We start from the raw sequence: 26,232 nt of genomic DNA on the forward strand, positions 1-26,232 counted from the left end.
GATGTACAGTATGGCAGTGTAGATGTATAACAGTGAGGATGTACAGTATGGCAGTGTAGATGTATAACAGTGAGGATGTACAGTATGGCAGTGTAGATATATAGCAGTAAGGATGTACAGTATGGCAGTGTAGATGTATTACAGTGAAGATGTACAGTAGGGCAGTGTAGATGTATTACAGTGAGGATGTACAGTATGGCAGTGTAAATGTATAACAGTGAAGATGTACAGTATGGCAGTGTAGATGTATTACAGTGAGGATGTACTGTATGGAAGTGTAGATGTATTGCAGTGAAGATGTACAGTATGGCAGTGTAGATATATAGCAGTAAGGATGTACAGTATGGCAGTGTAGATATATAGCAGCAAGGATGTACAGTATGGCAGTGTAGATATATAGCAGTAAGGATGTACAGTATGGCAGTGTAGATATATAGCAGCAAGGATGTACAGTATGGCAGTGTAGATGTATTACAGTGAGGATGTACAGTATGGCAGTGTAAATATATATAGCAGTAAGGATGTACTATACAGCTATATAGATGTATTACAGTGAGGATGTACAATATGGCAGTGTAGATGTATAACAGTGAGGATGTACAGTATGGCAGTGTAGATGTATAACAGTGAGGATGTACAGTAGGGCAGTGTAGATGTATTACAGTGAGGATGTACTGTATGGAAGTGTAGATGTATTGCAGTGAAGATGTACAGTATGGCAGTGTAGATATATAGCAGTAAGGATGTACTGTACGGCAGTGTAGATGTATTACAGTGAGGATGTACAGTATGGCAGTGTAGATGTATAACAGTGAGGATGTACAGTATGGCAGTGTAGATGTATTACAGTGAGGATGTACAGTATGGCAGTGTAGATGTATTACAGTGAGGATGTACAGTATGGCAGTGTAGATGTATAATAGTGAGGATGTACAGTATGGCAGTGTAGATGTATTACAGTGAAGATGTACAGTAGGGCAGTGTAGATGTATTACAGTGAGGATGTACAGTATGGCAGTGTAAATGTATAACAGTGAAGATGTACAGTATGGCAGTGTAGATGTATTACAGTGAGGATGTACAGTATGGCAGTGTAAATGTATAACAGTGAAGATGTACAGTATGGCAGTGTAGATATATAGCAGTAACGATGTACAGTATGGCAGTGTAGATGTATTACAGTGAAGATGTACAGTATGGCAGTGTAGATATATAGCAGTAAGGATGTATTGTACGGCAGTGTAGATGTATTACAATGAGGATGTACAGTATGGCAGTGTAGATATATAGCAGTAAGGATGTACTGTACGGCAGTGTAGATATATAGCAGTAAGGATGTACAGTATGGTAGTGTAGATGTATTACAGTGTAGATGTATTACAGTGAAGATGTACTGTAGGGCAGTGTAGCTGTATTACAGTGAGGATGTACTGTATGGCAGTGTAGATGTATTACAGTGTAGATGTATTACAGTGAAGATGTACAGTAGGGCAGTGTAGCTGTATTACAGTGAGGATGTACTGTATGGAAGTGTAGATGTATTGCAGTAAAGATATACAGTATGGCAGTGTAGATATATAGCAGTAAGGATGTACTGTATGGCAGTGTAGATGTATTACAGTGAGGATGTACAGTATGGCAGTGTAGATGTATAACAGTGAGGATGTACAGTATGGCATTGTAGATGTATTACAGTGTAGATGTATTACAGTGAGGATGTACAGTATGGCAGTGTAGATGTATTACAGTGTAGATGTATTACAGTGAGGATGTACAGTATGGCAGTGTAGATGTATAACAGTGAGGATGTACAGTATGGCAGTGTAGATGTATTGCAGTAAAGATGTACAGTAGGGCAGTGTAGATATATAGCAGTAAGGATGTACAGTATGGCAGTGTAGATGTATTACAGGGAAGATGTACAGTATGGCAGTGTAGATGTATTACAGTGAAGATGTACAGTAGGGCAGTGTAGATGTATTACAGGGAAAATGTACAGTATGGCAGTGTAGATGTATTACAGTGAAGATGTACAGTAGGGCAGTGTAGATGTATTACAGGGAAGATGTACAGTATGGCAGTGTAGATGTATTACAGGGAAGATGTACTGTATGGCAGTGTAGATGTATTACAGTGAAGATGTACAGTATGGCAGTGTAGATGTATAACAGTGAGGATGTACAGTATGGCAGTGTAGATGTATTGCAGTAAAGATGTACAGTAGGGCAGTGTAGATGTATTACAGTGAGGATGTACTGTATGGAAGTGTAGATGTATTGCAGTGAAGATGTACAGTATGGCAGTGTAGATATATAGCAGTAAGGATGTACTGTACGGCAGTGTAGATGTATTACAGTGAGGATGTACAGTATGGCAGTGTAGATGTATAACAGTGAGGATGTACAGTATGGCAGTGTAGATGTATTACAGTGAGGATGTACAGTATGGCAGTGTAGATGTATTACAGTGAGGATGTACAGTATGGCAGTGTAGATGTATAACAGTGAGGATGTACAGTATGGCAGTGTAGATGTATTACAGTGAAGATGTACAGTAGGGCAGTGTAGATGTATTACAGTGAGGATGTACAGTATGGCAGTGTAAATGTATAACAGTGAAGATGTACAGTATGGCAGTGTAGATGTATTACAGTGAGGATGTACAGTATGGCAGTGTAAATGTATAACAGTGAAGATGTACAGTATGGCAGTGTAGATATATAGCAGTAACGATGTACAGTATGGCAGTGTAGATGTATTACAGTGAAGATGTACAGTATGGCAGTGTAGATATATAGCAGTAAGGATGTATTGTACGGCAGTGTAGATGTATTATAATGAGGATGTACAGTATGGCAGTGTAGTTATATAGCAGTAAGGATGTACTGTACGGCAGTGTAGATATATAGCAGTAAGGATGTACAGTATGGCAGTGAAGATGAATAGCAGTAAGGATGTACAGTATGGTAGTGTAGATGTATTACAGTGTAGATGTATTACAGTGAAGATGTACTGTAGGGCAGTGTAGCTGTATTACAGTGAGGATGTACTGTATGGCAGTGTAGATGTATTACAGTGTAGATGTATTACAGTGAAGATGTACAGTAGGGCAGTGTAGCTGTATTACAGTGAGGATGTACTGTATGGAAGTGTAGATGTATTGCAGTAAAGATATACAGTATGGCAGTGTAGATATATAGCAGTAAGGATGTACTGTATGGCAGTGTAGATGTATTACAGTGAGGATGTACAGTATGGCAGTGTAGATGTATAACAGTGAGGATGTACAGTATGGCAGTGTAGAAGTATTACAGTGTAGATGTATTACAGTGAGGATGTACAGTATGGCAGTGTAGATGTATTGCAGTGTAGATGTATTACAGTGAGGATGTACAGTATGGCAGTGTAGATGTATAACAGTGAGGATGTACAGTATGGCAGTGTAGATGTATTGCAGTAAAGATGTACAGTAGGGCAGTGTAGATATATAGCAGTAAGGATGTACAGTATGGCAGTGTAGATGTATTACAGGGTAGATGTACAGTATGGCAGTGTAGATGTATTACAGTGAAGATGTACAGTAGGGCAGTGTAGATGTATTACAGGGAAAATGTACAGTATGGCAGTGTAGATGTATTACAGTGAAGATGTACAGTAGGGCAGTGTAGATGTATTACAGGGAAGATGTACAGTATGGCAGTGTAGATGTATATCAGTAAGGATGTACAGTATGGCAGTGTAGATGTATTACAGTGAGGATGTACAGTATGGCAGTGTAGATGTATTACAGGGAAGATGTACTGTATGGCAGTGTAGATGTATATCAGTAAGGATGTACTGTATGGCAGTGTAGATGTATTACAGTGAGGATATACAGTATGACAGTGTAGATGTATTACAGTGAGAATGTACAGTATGGCAGTGTAGATGTATAACAGTGAGGATGTACAGTATGGCAGTGTAGATGTATTACAGTGTAGATGTATTACAGTGAGGATGTACAGTATGGCAGTGTAGATGTATAACAGTGAGGATGTACAGTATGGCAGTGTAGATGTATAACAGTGAGGATGTACAGTATGGCAGTGTAGATGTATTACAGTGTAGATGTATTACAGTGAGGATGTACAGTATGGCAGTGTAGATGTATAACAGTGAGGATGTACAGTATGGCAGTGTAGATGTATTACAGTGTAGATGTATTACAGTGAGGATGTACAGTATGGCAGTGTAGATGTACTACAGTGTAGATGTATTACAGGGAAGATGTACTGTATGGCAGTGTATAGCAGTGGAGATATAGACTAATGAAGATAAACAGTATTGCAGTGAAGCAGTCCAGCATTGACGATGTGTCATACGACAGTGGATATGTACACTAGTGACGATGTATCATATTACAGTGGATATGTACACCAATGAACATATACAGTATGACAGTGGATATGTAGCTGTGAAGATGTATAATACAGCAGCAGAGATATATACATCTCCATTGTATAACATTAAAGCTGTACAGTATGGAAGTGGATATATAGAGCAGTGAGAGTTTTCCTTCCTCCGTGAAGGATCTCCACAAGCCCTCCAGCAGGCTGTATGAAGCACATGACAGACGTTTCTCTGGGGCCACAAGCTTTCAGCAGAGTAAGTTGCACCTCACTTCTGCTCTACACTGCGTAGCTCAGCACTTGGTCTCTTGCCCATGAACCCCCGAGGGGTCAACACTTCCTGGCAATGTAAACTCCAGGCTCCTCATACGGTGGAAAGTAACCTCCATCTGGGCTGGGACAGTGGCGTTAGGTCCAGTCAGATCAGGCCTCCTTGGATTCTTCACACCTGTCATTCTTGGGGAGAGGGACAGTTTGTGGTGGGCTCCTCAGATACTCCCCCTTCTATATTCCAGCAGCTTGACACCACCTTCTTCATAGCATGGGAAGTAACCTCCATTAGTGCTATGAATACTTATAGTGGGCTCATCTGTAATTTTTCACCTATATCCTGCAGACAGGCCTCTGACACTGATGTCTATTAGATGGGTAATGTTATAGGCAGGAGTAATTGGGTTCATTCTTCTAACTCTCACATGTGTCTCTCATAGTGTACAGCCAAGCTCTCAGTGGCCGTCTCTTTCATAGATCACGTTCAACTTCAACTATGGAATAAGTATTTACAGTCTCAAGATCTCACATGAATGTCTCCTAGTCTGTACTCATCTTCAGCTGCCTTCTTAGCAGTCCTTATTTCATAGTCTAAACAGGATCTACTTTAATCTTTGACTTCTCTTTCTGTATCTCTATCTCAGATTCTGGGGCCTCAGCACATTCCTCTCTCTCGATCTCTCAGCATTGTCTCTCGGAACTCTCCATTTGGAACCCTGACCAGTCCGAACTCTTGAGTCTCTCCGTGGAACTCGACACTCTCATATCTCTGTACTCTTTAAACTGCATACTGCTGATTACCCTCTTCATTACACAATACCTTTATAACTGTTAACTTAAGACTCTAAAACCTTATCTATGAAATGAACACAATGACAACTTAATTTGGGCAAAAATGAACAGGTCACGGTTTATTAATTACAAATTATAAATGGTGATGACGAGAGCAATCCAATCAGCTAATGACTAATAGCAATACCGAGCAGTGTATGGTCCACAGGCCGTAACCACTGGTCCCAGGACCTAGGCCTTTACTAAGATCGGCCGGTGCTAAATCTGACTTCATTGTGACTACTCCCCTCTGGGCTCACAAGGATGTACACACACAGAGCAGGTCGAGGGGTTCCTCACACAGAGGCCCCAAGAGCCAGGGTGCTTCAAAAGGAGTAGTGACGTGCGGCCAATCAGCGATAGCTCCGTATGAATTAGCCGCTGATTGCAAAAGCTCCTCCGCCCACTGTGCCTCCTTCAACATAGGAAAAGGAAATATAATTAATTAAAATTCCAGAACCGGGAGGGTGGGAGGGAATTAGTGAAGTAAAGAGGGAAAACGTCCAGTGAGGGAAAAATATATAAACTCAGCAGAGTCCCTCCCCCCTGCATTCATAGGCTGCAGCATGTCACCTGACTTAGCCCTGTAAGGTAAGCAGGGGAGGGCTGGAAAATTTCAGCCAGGGGAGCAAGACTCGACTCGGTATCCTATTTTAAAGGCAAAAAAATGCAGGTGGTCCAGTGACCCAGCGTAAGGTAGCCCACTATGATGCCCCCCAGCCCAGCCTGCCCCTGAAGGTAAGTGCCTGATTCGTGACAAGCAGATGCGTTTATCTGCATTCAGCTTAAGGCCTCATTTGTCAATAGTTCCAGTTATGCAACTGCTCTTCCGACAACCCAGACATCACAGTCTACCTCACCACAAGTACTGTTCACACATTTAAAAAAACAACCACAATTGTCATAATAATTAATAGAATGCGGTTATTTGTTGTAAACAGGTTGGACATGTTCAAGGTTGGGATGATGAAGATGGGTGTAATCAGATAGATAAATTCTATGTGGCGTCATGATATTGTATCAAGAAACATACAATAATATATTCTCAATGCAGTGCTTCCTATACATTTGTAACAGTGTCAGTATGTATTAGGCTGCCCGGACCTTACACAGAGCAGCCACTGTTGTTCATGGTTTGCAGTCTTCTTTTATCTATGTCTGTTCAAAACTCTCCCCGTCCCTCTCTCTCTACCCCACCTCTCCCCTTATTCACAGCTTAGCTCAGGCAGATGCATGACTGCACTAGCATAGAACGCTGTTAAAGCTACCCTTTAAATAAACACAAAGTGTGACATTATGTTGGATAACAGTGGTCACAGCATTTGTTTCACACTTATACAATCATCACATTTTGATATAAATGGCAACCACAAGGGACTTCAATTGAATAAATTATAAACCAGTAGCTGTCATTAACATTTTAAACATTTCCCAGCTTGCTATTAAATGGAAAAGCTATTGGCAATGCCACAATTAACATGGGAAGATAGTCAAACCAGACATCCGCCGCACAGATTGGACATGCCAGGCGGGCACTTAACTCCTTCACAACACCAATTATCACCATTAATCCACCCTGTGTCCTAAAAACACTCTACTTCCAATGAGTCAAATATTAAGCAATTACTATATTAAAACTAATATCCAGGAGAACGCAGCCTATCAAATCTTTGACAGTACTGAGGCACTTCTTAAAGGCAGCTAATCTGTCTTCTGAGGCGGCTACATTGTGAGCTGAGGAAGCCATAGTGTGACCTCAAATGTGTGTTTATGACAAGTGCACGTTAGCTTAATTTTTATATATTACACATCGCAAAGCCTTGACTTAAACATGTTATATACCTGATACTGAATTGAACTTGCGCCAGTTTGCATAGTGTAAGTTGTGCAAATCCGCACTGCTCGTGCCCACAAAGAGAAAGCACGCATATGGGCCAATGCAGACGTCCATTTGTCTGACACTTGCCCCTTCTTATGATTGGAGAGGTGGAGCAGGGGAGGGATGAGTTGTACAAACTCAGTCCAAGTACAGTAAGGGCAGACCTGCAGAAACACCATACTTGCCTACTCTCCCGCAATTTTCGGGAGGCTCCCGAATTTCGTGCAGACCTCCCGGAAAAATAGGCGACCATCCCGGATTCTAAAATTTGCTGAAATTCATGGCATTGAATATCGGGGGTGGGGCTTATTTCAGTCATTTATCCATGACCCCCGTTATTCAATGTTGTGAATTTAGGCATTTTATAGTGGGGGCGTGGCTGTGATGATGGAAATACATCGCCACATCCCCTCCTACCCCTGTCACTTGACCTGTCCTCCCAGAGGACAGAGTCACAAAGTAGGCAACTATGAGAAACACACATTTACACTGGGTAGGAGGCATAATTTTTGCACCTGCTACAGGGTAGGCACAAATACTCGCTGATGATGAGGACTTGCTGCAAACCAGGAACATATACTGCTGACGTGGAGCCGAATGCATCTTGGGATGTGTATGGCTCTGCCTATGTGCGGAAATCTGCAGTTTTAGCATGCTCCTTTACTTGAGTATTTCATGCCCATTTTACACCCATCTCTTTATCAGACCCATTATGAGGAAAGATAAGAAATAACTTATGTTAGGATCCCGGTTGTTTTCTCCATAAACCTCTCCTCTCATATCCACAGCATTGCCCAGGTTTAGTCAGCTAGGGGTGTACAATGCCGACAGGCCATTCTCTTCTCATGTGCCCCCGTCATCCACAGCGCTGTGTCCTGGGCTTGTTGCCAGTCACAGCTGGTTGAGTGCATTAGGCTGACATGAGCTGTTTATGTGACCGTGGCCAGAACGATGAGAGGTGTCTCATGGACTCTCCATACACTTGTTTATACTCAATTGTATTAGCTGACATAAGCCTAACTTGTTGCGGTGCACTGGTAAACCGGCTTCCTGCGTTCCGGCCAGTGACTGTGATCTCACTTCTGTAGCCTGGGGCACGGGCGTAACTAGGAATGTCTGGACCACATAACAAAACTGCGCATCATGTTAAAGTCATACCCACCATAATGTCTGCTCCCCTCTCAGTCAGTATTCAGCAGGGTAAAGCGCTAATGACATTAGTATCCATCTGGTATGTTATTCTGATTTACATATACAGCTATTTCCTCCTCATTATTATCCAAATAATGCAACAAATATACAAATGTATTATGAAGACATATTATTGTTTATACTTTAAGGCACATCTCTGGACGCGGTGCAGTTCACCTAAATGGGCAGCACGGTGGCTCAGTGGTTAGCACTTCTGCCTCACAGCACTAGGGTCATGAGTTTGATTCCCAACCATGGCCTTATCTGTGTGGAGTTTATATGTTCTCCCCGTGTTTGCGTGGGTTTCCTCCGGGTGTTCCGGTTTCTTCCCACACTCCAAAAACATACTGGTAGGTTAATTGATTGCTATTAAATTGCCCATAGTCTCTCTTGTTCTGTATGTTAGGGGATTTAGATTGTAAGCTCTAATGGGGCAGGGACTGATGTGAATGAGTTCTCTGTACAGCACTGCGGAATTAGTGGCGCTATATAAATAAATGATGATGATGATGTGCACAATTTGCGTATATTCTCCCAGGTGTCACACGATTAGAGATGTTTGAAAATTTCAAACCAGGCCGAAATTCGATAGAATATCATCGGTACAATGGCAACAAACATGTTTGCAATACAATCTCCTATTGACCCCAATTGGAATTTGTGGTTTCAAATATGGGTCACTGAGCACCTCAACGCCCACTTGTGCTGTTGATAGGAGTAAATGTTTTGTATTACAAATTTAAGTCAGCAGATGGAGAGGCAATCAGTATCCTGCAAAATAGATGACAGTCCTAAGGGTAAGAAAACTACGGCAGTCCCCTTAGGCCCCGAGCTTTTGAAAGCCCTGTCCTCTCTAAAGGGTAATGAAATATCGCAGATTTCCAGAAACTGCCCCATGTTCACCAAACTGTTTAAAAACTGCAAATATGTGCTCTCACTTTTGGGTGCAGGAACAGTTGGTCCTATCTTAGGGATTGGTGTTCCCAGTAGGATGAGCAGGTGGAATTCAGTCGCCAATAAAACCGCCAGTGATAAATTTTACACTAGCCCCCAGGTTTTTTTTTTTCTCATACACTAGCCATAAATACTTTGGTCTGCTTTCTGCTGTAGCCACCAAGACTGGACTATGCCTACTGCACTAGTCCAGCAGTGGCCAACTCGCTGCTTTTGAGCCACATGCAAAGCTTTGTACTTTAAAATATTGCCCTCGGCCGGGAGCGTGACTGCAGCATGGTGCTCTGGGCGACGGATTGGCCAGATTGGGCCCCAGTCTGCTGATGGGCATGTAGAGACGTCCAATGCCATGTGGGGAGATCAGATCACATGTTAGGAGGTTAGGTGGGCTTGTAAGGGGCATGTGGGGAGGCTAATGGCCTGTGAGGAGGCTGATGGCATGTAATGAGGCATGTATGGGGCATGTGAAAAGGTTTGTGGGGCATGCTGGATAGCTGATAGGGGCATGCGGGGAGGTCTGATAGCATGTGGGCAGTCTGATTGCATGTAGAGAGGACTGCTGGGCATGAAAGGGGCATGTGGAGAGTCTGCTGGCATGTGTAGAGGTTTGATGACATGTGGGGAGGCTGATGGGCATGTAAGGGGCATGTGGGGAGGCCTGATGGCATGTAAGGGGCATGTGGGAATGCCTGATGTCATGTAAGGGCCATGTGGGGAGGCCTGATGGCATGGAATGCCATATGGGGATGTCTGATGTTATGTGAAGGCCATATAGGGAGGCCAGATGGCATGTAAGGGCTATGTGGGGAGGCCTGATGTCATGTAAGGGTCATATAGGGATGTCTGATGTCATGTAAGGGGCATGTGGAGATGCCTGATGTCATGTAAGGGGCATGTGGGGATGTCTGATGTCATGTAAGGGGCATGTTGGGAAGCCTGATGTCATGTAAGGGGCATGTGGGGATGTCTGATGTCATGTAAGGGGCATGTGGGGAAGCCTGATGTCATGTAAGGGGCATGTGGGGAAGCCTGATGTCATGTAAGGACCATGTGGGGAGGCCTGATGGCATGTAAGGGGCATGTGGGGAAGCCTGATGTCATGTAAGAGGCATGTGAAGAGGTCTGAGAGGCATGTTATATTTTTAATATATGTGTGTACGAATGTGTGTATACTGTGTACATGTATATGCACATATATAAAAGGTGAACTTGTCTCTTTATGGGATCTATAGCTATTTTTTTCCTCCTAGTCACCCCTGCACTGGTCACTATGATTTAGGTCTGTATTGCGCACTATCCATCAGCTCAGAGAGTACAAACTATCAGACCAGACCTGTAGTGTACAACAGCCATCACATGGATATCAGTACTGAATACTATCGACCATATCAGGGTTTGCTTTGTAGCCACAGGGTCATCTTTTCCATTGGGCACGATGGGCAGGTGCCCGGGGGCTCCACGGGTAAGGGGGCCCCATAGGCACGGCTCTTAATTAGAATAAATAATCCTGCAAGAAAAAACCTACAAAAAAAACCTTCAAGGGTCACTGAGCAAGTACATCTATCTATCTCTATCTCTATCTCTATACATCTATATCTATATATAAGTAGGGGCCCCGGTGCACTGCTTAGCCCGGGGGCTCATAATGTTGTTAAGATGGCCCTGTGTAGCCATACTACCCAGCTTGCTGCTGCACTGGCCAAGATTTGTAGAAAGGCCTTATAGGCGCAGGCCTAAGTCAGCAGAATTGAACGGACATCATTTTTATTTTTTTATTTGTAGGCTAATAATTAATTCCTTATATAGTATTAAGATTTGACATCGGGTTAAATTAGGGCTGAATTATTCCCTTGTATTAATTAAATAGAGATAGGACACAGCACAGAAAGGTGTCCGAGGGGTATCGCAGTCTGCCCATCTATCATCTGATTGGACACAGACAAGCAGACTAAGCACAAGAAGAAACACAACGTTCTAAAACAATTACCAGGGCACCTAGATGCCTGTGAGACCGCGTGCGTCATACACATCGATGAGCCTTGAAGAACTGCAATATCCATCATCATCACGTTAACAGAGTTGGATCGTTAGGTTTTCCTTTTTCCATTTTGCTTAATCCTCCTCAATAAATAGATTAATATTAACTGATAACGCCTGCAGAAGAAGAATGGATGGTAAGAATTGCCTCTAACGTGCAGTAAATGAGGAATTTTATAATTATAATAGGATAATACTTAAAAATAGGGACAATTCTGGGACCAGAAATTTCCATGTACCAATAAAAATTACCAATCCTAGAAGTTAGACTTGGGATGGAAGTTTTTTTTTATTTTATAATTTCAATATAAATGTCATTCTCATTATATATAGAGCTTGCTGTCTGTATTGTGCACATACAAGTGATAGACGCTATATAGGATTATCATTGTCTCTACGGGGGATTTAAATCCTCTGCATAGGAAATTTCCATCCTCTTTGTATTTAGTATTAACATAATTAGTATATGGGATCTCTCTATAGGATTAGGCGGCTATTTATAGAGAATCTATATATAGGATTGGCGATGGTATTCAAGCATAACGTGCACATTTAAAACTGTTCTCTCTCCCCTATCTGTTTCTTGCCCTACATAAATGACTGATATGTAAAAATATGCCTACCACTAGAGGGCGCCCATTCTATTGCTTGTCTGCCCTCTATGAAGTGTTTAAAGTTTTAAATAATATTGTCAGTCTCTAATATTTGCATTTGTCTTTTTGTACAGACATTGGGTGCTCGATGGCGTTTAACGCTACATGAGTTCCATATTTGTTAAAGATACAAGACGACCTTTCAAATAGCATCAACTTGTATTATATATTTAGTGTCCCTTTAAATGACACGTTATGAAAGCAATGCGATTATGAGATTTGTTTGTCTCTGTACTCAGGGGAGTGCTGGCAAATATTATCCCGGGGGGAGAGGGGCGAGACTCTGCTCAGTAACTTATTAGGATTATTTTAAAGGAAAAAAATGCAGATAGCCCAGTGACCCAGCCGAAATTAGCCCGATATCAGCCAGATTCAGGGGGCAGATGTCCCCCATACCAGCCAGCTCCTGTCTGTACTGTACTGACCTAATATCTCTAGGACACCTGTTTTGTATAGCAGACAACCAGTGGTTCTCCAGCAGCTGTGGAGCTACAAGTACCAGCATTCTGAGTCAGGTAGTGCCAGGCTCTATAAGTCCACAGAACCACTTGTATAGCTTGTGTCTCCTACCTATCCCCTCATTGGCGCAGTCTTCTCTCACTATTCTCCAGTCTGTGCCAATTTCTCCCCTCCTAGAGACTTACAGATTGCTCAAACCCCCATAGACCACATCAAGCTGACACAGCCAATAAAATCCTTTAGAGAGGAGGTGGTGAGTGACCACATTGCCTTGTGGCCTGGTGGTCCAGTCTGTCTGACCCCAGGGGAAGGACGAAACGCTTATATATTAATAGGCTGATAAAGCCACGCGTCCTCTGCTTGTCTGCTACTTCTTTCTCTCTGTCGCTTCTTGTCTCTGTGTCTTGTGAATGCCCTGTTAGTGTCTGCCCACTTCTGTACCCCCGCTCTACATCTCAGCCTCAGTCCTTTGCTCTATCAGCGCTGCAGATCACCCCTCTAAAAATAATGTGGATCCAGTTTGCCCCGCTCAAGGTCCCAATGAGCAGGAGGCTGCAGACGGCCGCTGTCTTGCAATGGACCTTCTCATTCCTGGCTATGGGTGAGTTCTGCAGAACATTGCACCTCTTTCTATTTTGTGACAGATTCTTATTACATTACTATGTCAGTAACCGCTGTACTCATAGCATGCCTACACTCTGCCTGGCTTCCCCTGGCAACCAGGGTAAACATATTGATACAGACCCAGCCACACACTGCTTGCACGTGTCAGCAAGCTGTAAACCTATGGTACAATGTTATATTTAGTGAAGTGATGTTTGCACAACTATTGAAGCACTCCATATAACCTACTAAAATGTGGCTAATTGCTTTAACTTTGCACTATACTTGTGCAGCTAAATGCAAATGACTATTGATTGCACCGAGCCATTTTAGGCTCTGAGTGGCTCCCTGTCGTATCCTAAGAAATAAATAAACTATATCTGGTGTGTATGTAAAAAGATCTGTCCCGATACGTTATGCTTAATCTAAAATGTGTTTAGCTCTTACAAGTTCCTGACTTGTAATGAAATCTCTTTGAAAGTTATAGGAACTTTCATGCAAAGTAACATACATATAAGTTTATTGGTTCTTCAGATAACTGTAAAAACTATGCAATGTACAAGAAGGACAATCAAGTCAACTCCACCTGTAGCTGTGCAGAGTCTTTCTTCCTATACTATCTTGTAGCAAGAGTAACACTGAGGATGACAACAGAATCTCCCCTTCTCTCTTTAGCTCAGTGCTGTATTCTCCTCTGCATTCTCCTGGTGTGCTCGCAATACTGGTTCCTGGTTCTCCTCTATACGGTCTGGCTGTATATAGACTGGGAGACCCCATCCCGAGGGGGTCGGAGGTCGCAATGGGTCCGGAGTTGGACTGTGTGGAAATACTTTGCCGATTACTTCCCTATCAAAGTGAGTAGAATAGACCTGTGACAAGAAAAAAATCGTCCTCAGGTATTCCCATTTGATGGTGGTGGAAAACTTTCAGGGTCGCTGGTGATGCTGAGTGGTTTATTGAATTATTTTTGATGCCATAGGGCTGATTTCGTATTAAATTGCAAATAAATACTCTAAAATCACAGCAACCAGTCACCAGTTAGCTTTTATCTGTCTAGCGCATGGTTGACAATGAAAGCAAACGTCTGATTGGCCGCTCTGGTTTTAGTGCTGATTTGCTTCACTCAAGTAAATAACCCTCAGTGTCTTAGGTGCAGTATATCAATCAGATCTTATTGGTTATTACGAGCTATTGCACATTCACCCTCTTCTAGTAAATAGAATATTTTGGTCACATTCTGCACCAGTATTATATACAGTTGGTCAGTTAGATCTGCTTGAAACGACGTGTGGCTCTCCAGCCGTTATCAAACTACAGGTCAGAAAAGAAGAAGAGAAAAAAAGCTGCTCCTATTGGAGGTACTCCAAGTCTAAATTAAGCCTGGACAAGCGCTGTCTCTCAAGGTGTTGTGAAACTACAAGTTCCAGTATACCCTGCCAGCTATTGTCTGGTTATCAGAAGGCAAAGCATGCTGGGGCTTGTAGTTTACAGCTTGCCCATGCCTGCTTTAAATCAACACCGGTCACAAAATCAAAAGTCCTAAACTTTATTATCATTCAATAAATACGACATACACAATCAATCATATGGGTTGTCATTAACTATACAAGTGAAATATTGGTAAACTAATTGCTTAAAATATAGTAAATGTGCTTGTGATAAAAAGAGTCCTAAAATGTATTAATTGAACTAATGAGTCAGTCCTCACCAGAAATATTCTAAAATGAACTTCTTATATATATATATTCCTTTATTGGTATTATATTTTTAGGGCCCTGGATGTATATGAAATTCTGACATATAGCCCTCGTAAACCCTTCACCAGAAAGAGTTAGTCAGAGAAAAACCTTTATTGCAGTGTAATATTTAAGAAAATTTTCCTCAGATGTGAAACATAGTGTATAGCATACTTAACCACTGGAATGTCTCAGAAGACTTCAGAATTCCAGGTAGGTCTCCCAGACTTCCAGGATAGCAGGCCATTATCGTGCATCCTGCCCACTTGGGAACCTCCTTGACGTGATTGAATCGTGGGATTTTGACCCATCCCCAGGAACAAAATGACATTTTGCATCATTGCATAACGGTGGCGGGGTCAAGATGACGGGATTTGCAGTGTCCCGCTCCCTTGCATCCTCACATTTCACCTCCCCTCTGCGATCTCCCAGAGGGATAGAGTACAAAGTTGGTAAATAGGATGTATAGTATATAGCGAGAGGACCTCAGAGAATAGTTTGCAAAAGGGATGCACGAACCAACTGTATTAATAATTGAGATGCAATGTAATAGATAGTAAGCCAGAGAAGAGGATACAGACAGAGTAAACTCTATCAATGTAATGAGAAGTTAGCAGCGAATAAATAGCACAGACAGTGGACTAATTAGTAAGGATTGAGGGATGTGGGAGAAATCACTGATAAAGAGGCGAAAGAGACAATCAATATAGATTACAGGGGCGGATCTAGACAACTGCTTTACCCAGGGCGATTTTAGGGGGGGCGATTTAGGCCCCGCCCCCTTTCTGATTTCTAAGGCTGCCGGCGGCTGCACAGTATGTGCAGGTCCGCTCGGCAGTGACAGTGTGCTGCCTGGCTGCTCTGATTGTGTTTAAAACACAATCAGAGCAGCCGGATAGCACACTGTCACAAACTCCACACAGGTCAAGGTCGGGAATCGAACTCATTACCCCAGTGCTGTGAGACCGAAATGCTAACCACTTAGCCACCGTGAGATAGACACATTCTAGTAATTAAGATATTAATTGGTGGCTTAATTGAAAGCGATACAAATATATTCATTGTGACACACCCTAGCTGTGCATTTGAAAGGTCCACTTTTTGCTGGGGTTATCCAATCGGTTGATATATGATTATGAGCAATATATCAATAAAGTATTAAGAAATTCCCCCTCTTGTAATTGCATAGTGAGCCACGTCATCTGAATAATATTTGGTTAAATATTATACTGCAATAAAGATTTGTCTCTGATTAAAACTATCTGGTGAAGGCTAGAGGAAGGATATATGTTATAATTTTATATACATCCAGGGCCCTAACAAAATATATATATAAGAAGTTCCTTCATGAGTATTTCTGGTTATAAAGGAAGAGGCCCACTTTTGATTTTGTGATTGGTGTTCATTTAGAGCGGAGTACCTCTAATAGGAATAACCTTTTTTCTTTTGTGAATGTTACATGTATTCAGGAGAGAAATTCCCGCATAAAATGATAAGAATTTATGATTCAATCATTTATTGAGTCTATTTATAACTTATAGTTCCACAGCAGTAAGGATGCCACAGGTTGCCTATCTCTGATGAAGATAATGAGTTTCCATCTAAACGCCCTCCATAGACAATAAATGCACACAACTCTATCTACACATTGTAGAAAGTTACCCTAAAACTTAAATTACATTTTACCAAAACATACCATTCCTTCTAAATATTAATAATTTCCTGTAAATGGCCTCTCTTACAGTTGGTACGGACGGCTCCATTGGACCCTCGCTATAATTATATATTTGGATTCCATCCTCATGGGGTTCTCGTGGTTGGAGCATTTGGCAATTTTTGCACTGAGGGTACTGGATTCTCGAATCTCTTTCCTGGTCTCACTCCCCATCTGCTAATGCTGCCGGCCTGGTTCCGAGTCCCATTTTTCCGGGAGTACATCATGAGTGGCAGTATGTATCCATTCTGATTATTAGTCATTAGTATTTATCTGATTGCCAGAAAATCTCTCTCCCCTTTGTCATTCTCACATTCTCTCTGGCTCCCAATGACTCTCTCAAACTCTCTCTGACTCACCGTGATTATCTTGCACACTCGCTGGCTCCCTGTGACTCTCACATACTCTCTGATTCCCTGTGACTCTCTCACACACTCTCTGGCTCTCTGTAACTCTCTCACACTCTCTCTTGCTCCCTGCGACTCTCTCAAACTCTCTATGACTCCCCAAGACTCTCTCACACACACTCTCTGACTCCCCATGACTCTCTCACACTCTCTCTGGCTCCCCATGACATTTTCACTCACTCTCTTCCTCCCTGTGACTCTATCACACACACTCTGGCTCCCTGTGATTCTCTAGCACACTCTGTAGCTCCCCATGACTCTCTCACACTCTCTCTGACTCCCTGTTACTCTCTCACACTCTCTCTGGCTTGCCTTGACTCACTGGCACACTTTCTGGATTCTCGTTACTCTCTCACACACTCTTTTTGCTGCCAGTGACTGTCACTTACTCTCTGGCTCCCTGTGACTCTCTCACACTCTTTCTGGCTGCCTGTGACTCTCTCACACTTTCTCTGTGCCCCATGAATCTCTCACACAATCTCTGGCTCCACATGACTCTCTCACACAGTCCCTGGCTTCCTGTGACTCTCTCACATTTTCTCCGGCTTAACTTGGCTTTCTCATACAGTTTCTGGCTTCTTGTTACTCCCTCGCACACTCTCTTTGGCTGGCCGTGGCTGTCACACACTCTCTGGATCCCTGTGACTCTCTCACACTCACTCTGGCATTCTATGACTCTTTCACACTCTCTCTGATTCCCTATGGCTCTCTCACACTCTCTCTGGATCCCTGTGACTCTCTCACACTTTCTCTGGCTCCCTATGTCTCTCTCACACTTTCTCTGGCTCCCTATGTCTCTCTCACACACTCTCTAGATCCCCGTGACTCTCAGACACTCTTTGGCTTTCTGTGACTCTCTCACACTCTCTCTGGCTTCTTGTTACTCCCTCGCACACTATCTTTGGCTGGCCGTGGCTGTCACACACTCTCTGGGTCCCTGTGACTCTCTCACACTCACTCTGGCATTCTATGACTCTTTCACACTCTCTCTGATTCCCTATGGCTCTCTCACACTCTCTCTGGATCCCTGTGACTCTCTCACACTTTCTCTGGCTCCCTATGTCTCTCACACTCTCTCTGGCTCCCAATGACTCTCTCACACACTCTCTGGCTATCTGTGTGTCTCTCACACACTCTTTGGCTCCCCATGACTTTCTCACACACTCTCTGGCTCCCTGAGACTCTGACACTCTCTCTGGCATTCTTTGACTATTTCACATTCCCTGTGACTCACTAGCACTCTCTGTGGCTTCCAGTGACTCTCTAACACTCTCTCTGACTCCCTACGGCTCTCTCACACTTTCTCTGGCTCCCTATGTCTCTCTCACACACTCTCTAGATCCCCGTGACTCTCAGACACTCTTTGGCTTTCTGTGACTCTCTCACACTCTCTCTGGCTTCTTGTTACTCTCTCGCACACTCTCTTTGGCTGCCTGTGGCTGTCACACACTCTCTGGCTCCCCATGACTCTCTCACACTCTCTCTGGCATTCTGCAATTCTGTCTCTGACAGATTATGACTACAGATGAGTGAAGTTACTGCGCAAGCTGAAATTTTGGTCAGGAACAGGCTATCTTGCAGAGATGCAATGTTCCATGCCATTCCACTCTGTATTTATAAATTCGGCATTCCATATTTCAATGAATGTATAAATAGAGACTATAAATAGAGCTAGGACGTGATGTCAACTCACTCTGCTGTGTGTTGTGGTTTGGGTAGGACTGGGATTTCCTTGTGGAATGAAAATGATAGGGGGAATGCAGCAGAGAACACTTACGGCCAAATTCCACCCAAGATATGTGCAAAATTTAATGTCCAAATGCAGAATAAGTCGAATATTATCCTTAACAGTCTTGAAGATTTCATTCATCTCTACCTATGACACTTTCACAGTGACTGTCTCCCTAACTGTGAGGGCCTCTTTCTATGGTTTTATGGGACGTTTTCTCTGTTTCTGGCTGCCTTTGACTATACTTCTCTGTACGTTGATGTCAATCTCTCTGGCTTCATCTGACTCTTAGGGGTATATTTACTAAACCTTCTAAAAAGAAAATGTGGAGATGTTGCCCATAGCAACAATGATAGCTAAAATCCAATTGGATGCTTTGAACAACACCTTCACTTTTCCTTTTAGAAGGTCTAGTAAATATTCTCTTTAGTCTCCTTAACTATGTGTATCTGAGTATCTTGGTCTCACAGAAAATCCTCATCACTTATTTCAAATCAGTCTTATCATAACTCTTTAACCTTGCACCCTCCCCCTTTATTTCCAGGTCTTGTGTCCTCAGACAAAAGCAGTGCCTCTCACCTCCTCTCACAGAAGGGTGGAGGGCATGCTTTGGTGCTTGCAGTAGGAGGCCCTCCTGAGGCTCTGGATGCAAAGCCTGGAGAGCTGACCCTTCAAATACTGAAGAGGACCGGGTTCATTAAACTGGCCCTGACCCATGGGTAAGGAAATTGGGAAATGTGGAAGCAGGGAGAGAGAGTGTAGTATTCTCACACCCTCTGAGTAGAGCTTGTCCAACTCTCTCATTCCTCCTCTCAGAGCTCACCTAGTCCCAGTTCTATCATTCGGAGAAAATGATCTCTACTATCAGGTGAATAACCCTCCAGGATCTCTGCTTCGAACCATGCAGGATAAGTTGCAAAGGATTATGGGTCTTGCAATTCCCCTGTTCCATGGGCGTGGGGTGTTCCAGTACAGCTTGGGGCTGCTACCACACAGAAGACCAGTATATACAGTTGGTAAGTTTCATAGAATACATTTCCTGAATGTAAAGTATTAACAACTAAAACAAGTTACTATGATCCATTTGAAAAAAAAATAATCATATCATTCAAACAAAAAATACAGTCAAAATTGTGCAACCAACTTTTTTTTCCTAAACATTTATACTTTTTTTTCTCAATCTTCATTTTCTCTCCTATTATATTTCTTCCAAATGGAAATGAAAATCCTGATCAGATAAATGTTTCCCTCAAAAACTGGTAATGATCATTTATGATCTTGGCCAAAAATGTTCCCCCATGGGGCACCACATTGTCCATCTGAGGCTTCCCAAAAAGTTGGGAAGAACAGAGTACAGTAGCAGTCCGTAACAATGGAAATGAATGTTGAAGACACCTGTAGAAGGGACAGAAACTGGATAGGCAATGCCTACACTTTACTTTGGTAGAATGCTCAGATCTCCACACCAATCGAAATGCGTTAACAAGGCCATAGCTATTTATCAGTTTTCCACTTTTCTCCAGACTAGTAGATGGCTGAGGTTCCCAATCCTGTATGAAGCAGCAAACCCCATACTCACTCTAGGGATCTCTGCCAGAGAGCTGTAGGTGGGGAAATGACAAAATAGCTTGTGGTAGGACTCATTCCCTCATCCACTCAGGAGCCTGCAGTCATTTTAATCAGTCTGACCCCTCTTCTCCAGCAAACTTCTCAAGTACAAATGAGTATTTGACCACAGGACACAGTGGTAGACATTTAGATGGTTGGTGCCCCAATGTGTTGTAAATTCTCCCCAAAAGTGGAGAAACATTTTAACCTTGGAACAAGTCACTTGATGGTGTCCTCTGAAGAGCTTTCCCATGACAATGCTTACTTCTTATTGTCTGTTTAATGTAGATTAGTGGTGCTCAACCCTTTACTTACCTGATGCCCCAAATGAAAGTGTAACGTTATTCCATACCTCAAATGAGGCAGTTTTCAATAGAATGTATTGCATCTAACAATCAGGGAACGCCAACAACAGATTGTAGTACTTCACATGGTGTCCCTGAGACAAAGGGCAATATTTCTCTGGGACATAGCAAATGTTTTTCAGCTATATTGTCTCTTTTCATTTAGTTTGCAGTTTGATCTTTTTAATTAATAACTTTCCTTCCCTTTCTTATTTTCCCCGCTATTTTCAACCTATTTACTACCTCTCTCCTCCAGTGGGATCTCCTATACCAGTTGCAAAAACGGCCTCTCCTTCTTCAGAAGAAATATCTTCTTTACATTCACTATATATCGAGAAACTAAAGGAACTCTTTGAGACCCACAAGACTATATACGGCATTCCGAAAGAGTGTCAGCTTGTGCTGTGTTGAGACTACGATGCAGATTATGTCACAAAGGTACCCTTTTTAAAAACATTATTATTATTATATCTACACTCTATGGAGCTTGGGACCACAGAACGACCCTGGAGGACCTCATCTTGTCAATGACTCTGTCCATGGTACCCTCTAAGAAGGTGACTTGGAATGTACAGAACAATCCACCAATTTCTTGTGGTTTTTACGTAATTTTTCAGAAAGCTACTGCCACCCTGTGCCACTCACCACAAAGAAACCCTTCGCCAGGCAGTCATTTTAGCTACATTGCTAGTTTTGTCTACAGACTTCAGATGAACAATTTGCATATCCCCAATTTTGGGGATTTTTTTTGAGCAACAAACCCATCCAAGAACCTTATCAAATTAAGATGAAATGTGCAAAATAATCTAATCCAGTGTTTCTTGGAGACCTCTAACAGTGCATGTTTTCCATACATTCCAGTTGGAGCACAGGTGTATTCATTAATGATTGGCTCATTAGTTATTGTGCTAAGAGACCAGGAAAACATGCACTGCTAGTAGTCCCCAGACACTGCCTGACCTACTCTACCTTTGTCATTTTTTTTTCTAATGAATAATCTCCTGTACTAATTATAGAAAGTGAAGAAGACAGCAATTTTTTTTAGGGAATAATGCTTGGTATGTGAGATCTGGGAATTTAAATAAATCTAAAAATAACCAAAATATTTGTCCTGTATTTACCAAGAACATAATACCAGAGCCAGAATGAGCTCACTTGGGGTCCCTTGTAACCCAGGATCTGCAAGTAGGATATTAGGATCTTACTGTATATTATTTATAAGGACAGATTTGTACATATAAAAATTTATTGAAAATGATCACTATATTACAAATGAAAGTGCATAGCAAGAAAATGTTCTGGGATTTATCCTGTAGATGGAAATAAAGTCTATTTTTAGAAACCATGTGCACTGGTTGTTTGTATAAATCACTCGTACTTTATTTGCAGTCATTTTTAGAGTGCGACAAAATGTGGGCTGTGTCGTGTCATCTGCTGCCGTAAAATAAGAGGTAAAGTGAAAGTAAAAAATGACTTGTATTGTATTTAAAAATAAAATAAAGTTGTGAGTGGTTTTGCCAGTATTGCCATTAAAACTGAGGCACTTTATTAGCCTACGGAGGCAGCTGCCTAAGGCAGCATTGTTCATAGATCAGCGGAAATGCCCACAGTGCGCAGTGGTCGGCCAATTAGAAGCTGACGGCTGGTGCCTCAGTGTCATGTGACGTGAGACATTGGGCACCAGCAGAGGACACAGTGGAGGAGGTGGTATTGATGGGGTAAAAAGCACTGCTGGGCAAAACAGGAGGTATCAGTAACCATACAGGAGCAAGGACTACAGGATATTATTATTATTATCTTTTATTTATAAAGGCGCCACAAAGGGTCCGCAGCAACTTACAAGACATATACAGAAAGCAGTTATCCATAACACATAACATGATACATGAAGAACAAAATACTGAATGAATAAATAATCAGGTAACAAGGTAATACAGATCAAATTATATGAGGGACAGTGAGTGAGAGTAATGGTAGTAATCAGTAGTCCTAAGCTTAAAATAACAGCTCTAGAGAAGAAGGCCAAGAGGTACAGGGGGTGATGGAATAGAAGAAGGAGAACACAAGGAAAGAGGGCCCTGATCCTGAGAGCTTACATCCTAAAGGAAATAGAACTGAGGGATGCATTCAGCCCAAGGTGAAAATAAAAGCTGAGGTTTGTACATAATGGTGTGGCTCACTGAGGGTTAACGAAGCAATAAGGTGCAGTAATAACCAGGCATAGTGTCATAAGGGGAGGAGCAGAGGAATTAAAAGAACTGGGAGGAGTGGGAATAGCTCTCTTGGTTCCAGGACAGGAAAACCCTCCCTCCTATTACCGACTCCTGGATCCGGTTCGCTCTATGGGTGAGATGTCTCATTACCTTCTGTTTTAAAGATGCAAAAACTGGTTATCTCACAGGGAGGTGCTGAAACAGCAAAGACAAGAGGTTGGGCCACGGGTGCATGTTAAGCCCCGTAAGTAGGTTGGGTCATCCTGGAGCACGAGCCGTGGTATGGTACAGGTGTGCTGGTGTAGCCCTGAAAATGAGTTGTGTCGATTTGGAGCGCTGGCCTTGGTTATTGGTACAGGTGCTGGGTAAACCCTGGATGTAGGTTGGGCCGACCTGCAGCGTTGGCCTTGGTTATTGGTACGGGTGCTGGGTAAGCCTGGGAGGTAAGTTAGGATGATCTTGAGCGCTGGGCATGGTATTGGTTTGGGTGCTGGTTAAGCCCTGGAGGTAGGTTGGGCCAAACTTGAGCGCTGGCCGTGGTATTTGTACTGGTGCTGGTTAAACCATGGAGGTAGGTTGGGCTGACCTGGAGCCATTGCTATGGTATTTTGTATGGGTGATGGTTAAGCCCCGGAGGTATGCTGGGCAAACCAAGTGCGCGGGCCTTGGTTTCAAGCGTTGGTGCAGTTTTAAGGTGGCAGGTGGACACTGTACAAGATAAACACAGAGGGCCTGAGTTATTAAGGGGAGCGACCATAAAAAAGGACTAACTTTGCACCCGGGCAAAACCATGTTGCATTGGAGGAGGAGGTAAACTTATAATGTGTGAACAGATTTATAATTGGGGTAGGGCATGTACTAGAACAATTTTAAATTTTAGTGTACAAATAAAGCTATCAAGTATTTGCGTGCTAGATGAAAAAACATCCAGTATTTATCTTATGTGCAAAATAATAAACTAATTTGCTCCCCTAGCATTGTAACATGGTTTGTCCCAGAGAAAATGTACTCCTATTTTTGCCTTACTTTCCTTAATGACTCAGACCCAGTGGGTGAAGCACACATTCATAGTAGCAGCTTTCGGAACCCATTTCCTTCAGGATTCGGCTTAGGTGCGGTGCAAGCGCAGCTCATCTGGGCTGGCTTGTGGAGCATTACGTTATCCCAGAGGGGTGTGGGTTCCGGGGCGCCTGGGGGACGGTTGTCCTGTTAACATACAAATGCTAAAGGCGCTTACGGATAGGCAAGGCACTACAGTGTTCTCCTACCACCATAATAGCAGTTATTTAAATAAAAGAGTTTAATTTGCCAACAAAAAGTCGGTGTGGTGTCTTTTATTAAAGCACATAAGGTTTAAGGTTAAGACAGAAGGGTTTTTGTTATGTCATCAACCGCATTTTAAGGGGGAGATACAATAAGGTGGTACCCACTGGGGGACAGGGGTACGACTCCTTGCCACAAATGAAGAAAGATTCTTACATGAATCCATCACTCTTTTGGTAAAAAAAGTTATTCCTTATATTACCTTTCAGTCTTTTTCCCTCCAAACGTGTCTCCTTATTCTAGAAATTCTTTTATTCTGAAGTATACGGCCATCCTGAACTATTAATATTGTCACGTTTCTATCACTCCCTTCTGTGAGGTGAGCGTGGGGGAGACCATATAGAGGCGAGTGTGGAGGAGACCGTACAAAGATGAGCGTGGGGGAGACCGTACAGAGGTGAGTGTCGGGGAGACCGTACAGAGGTGAGTACTGGGGAGACCATACAGAGGTGAGTGTGGAGGAGACCGTACAGAGGTGAGCGTGGGGAAGACCATACAGAGGTGAGCGTGGGGAAGACCATACAGAGGTGAGTGTGGGGGAGACCGTACAGAGGTGAGTGTGGAGGAGACCGTACAGAGGTGAGCATGGAGACCATACAGAGGTGAGCGTGGAGGAGACCGTACAGAGGTGAGCATGGAGGAGACCGTACAGAGGTGAGTGTGGGGGAGACCGTACAGAGGTGAGCGTGGAGGAGACCGTACAGAGGTGAATGTGGGGGAGACCGTACAGAGGTGAGTGTGGAGGAGACCGTAAAGAAGTGAGCGTGGAGGAGACCGTACAGAGGTGAGTGTGGAGGAGACCGTACAGAGGTGAGTGTGGGGGAGACCGTACAGAGGTGAGTGTGGGGGAGACCGTACAGAGGTGAGCGTGGAGGAGACCGTAAAGAAGTGAGCGTGGAGGAGACCGTACAGAGGTGAGTGTGGGGGAGACCGTACAGAGGTGAGTGTGGGGGAGACCGTACAGAGGTGAGTGTGGAGGAGACCGTACACAGGTGAGCATGGAGGAGACCGTACAGAGGTGAGCGTGGAGGAGACCGTACAGAGGTAATCATGGAGGAGACCGCACAGAGGTGAGTGTGGGGGAGACCGTACAGAGATGAGCATGGAGGAGACCGTACAGAGGTGAGTGTGGGGGAGACCGTACAGAGGTGAGTGTGGAGGAGACCGTACAGAGGTGAGTGTGGGGGAGACCGTACAGAGGTGAGTGTGGGGGAGACTGTACATAGGTGAGCGTGGGGAAGACCATACAGAGGTGAGCGTGGGGGAGACCATACAGAGGTGAGTGTGGGGGAGACCGTACAGAGGTGAGCGTGGGGGAGACCGTACAGAGTAGGGATGTGCACCGGCGACTTTTGAGGTCTCGTGTTTTGTGTTTTGGATCCGGATTTTCGTTATTTTTGGGGTTCGGATTTGTCTCGCAAAACACTTGACGAAAGGTCTCGGTTCGGATTTAAGGTTTTGGATTCGGATTTTTTTTGAAAAAAACATAAAAAGTTTAAAAATCAAGTTTTTGGGCTTATTTTCACTCCTAGGCTATTATTAACCTCAATAACATTCAATAACAAGCATTTCCACTAATTTACAGTGTATTCTGAACACCTCACAATATAGTTATTAGTCCAAAACGTTGCAACAAGGTATCTTTCTGGACTGCGTAGAGGAGTGGGTCACCACAATATATATTAAAAACCCTGAACTTTTATGATTCGCACCAATAATTGTACCTGGACTGCGTAGAGGAGTGGGTCACCACAATATATATTAAAAACCCTGAACTTTTATGATTCGCACCAATAAATGTACCTGGACTGCGTAGAGGAGTGGGTCACCACAATATATATTAAAAACCCTGAACTTTTATGATTCGCACCAATAATTGTACCTGGACTGCGTA

At 43.1% G+C, this 26,232-nt stretch overlaps 1 protein-coding gene across 1 annotated transcript; it reads left to right on the forward strand.

Annotated features, from left to right (window-relative positions):
* Nucleotides 1-12,951: 12,951 nt before the first annotated feature.
* Nucleotides 12,952-22,148, forward strand: LOC142149726 (2-acylglycerol O-acyltransferase 2-B-like). Its single transcript, XM_075205032.1, has 6 exons — nt 12,952-13,262; nt 13,940-14,118; nt 16,745-16,949; nt 19,395-19,569; nt 19,667-19,866; nt 21,059-22,148. The coding sequence occupies exons 1-6, from the start codon at nt 13,169-13,171 to the stop codon at nt 21,211-21,213; spliced, it is 1,008 nt and encodes a 335-aa protein (XP_075061133.1). The 5' UTR covers nt 12,952-13,168; the 3' UTR covers nt 21,214-22,148.
* The last annotated feature ends 4,084 nt before the right edge of the window (nt 22,149-26,232 follow it).

This window comes from Mixophyes fleayi, chromosome 4 (genome assembly GCF_038048845.1).
Source record: "Mixophyes fleayi isolate aMixFle1 chromosome 4, aMixFle1.hap1, whole genome shotgun sequence".
Taxonomy (NCBI): domain Eukaryota; kingdom Metazoa; phylum Chordata; class Amphibia; order Anura; family Limnodynastidae; genus Mixophyes; species Mixophyes fleayi.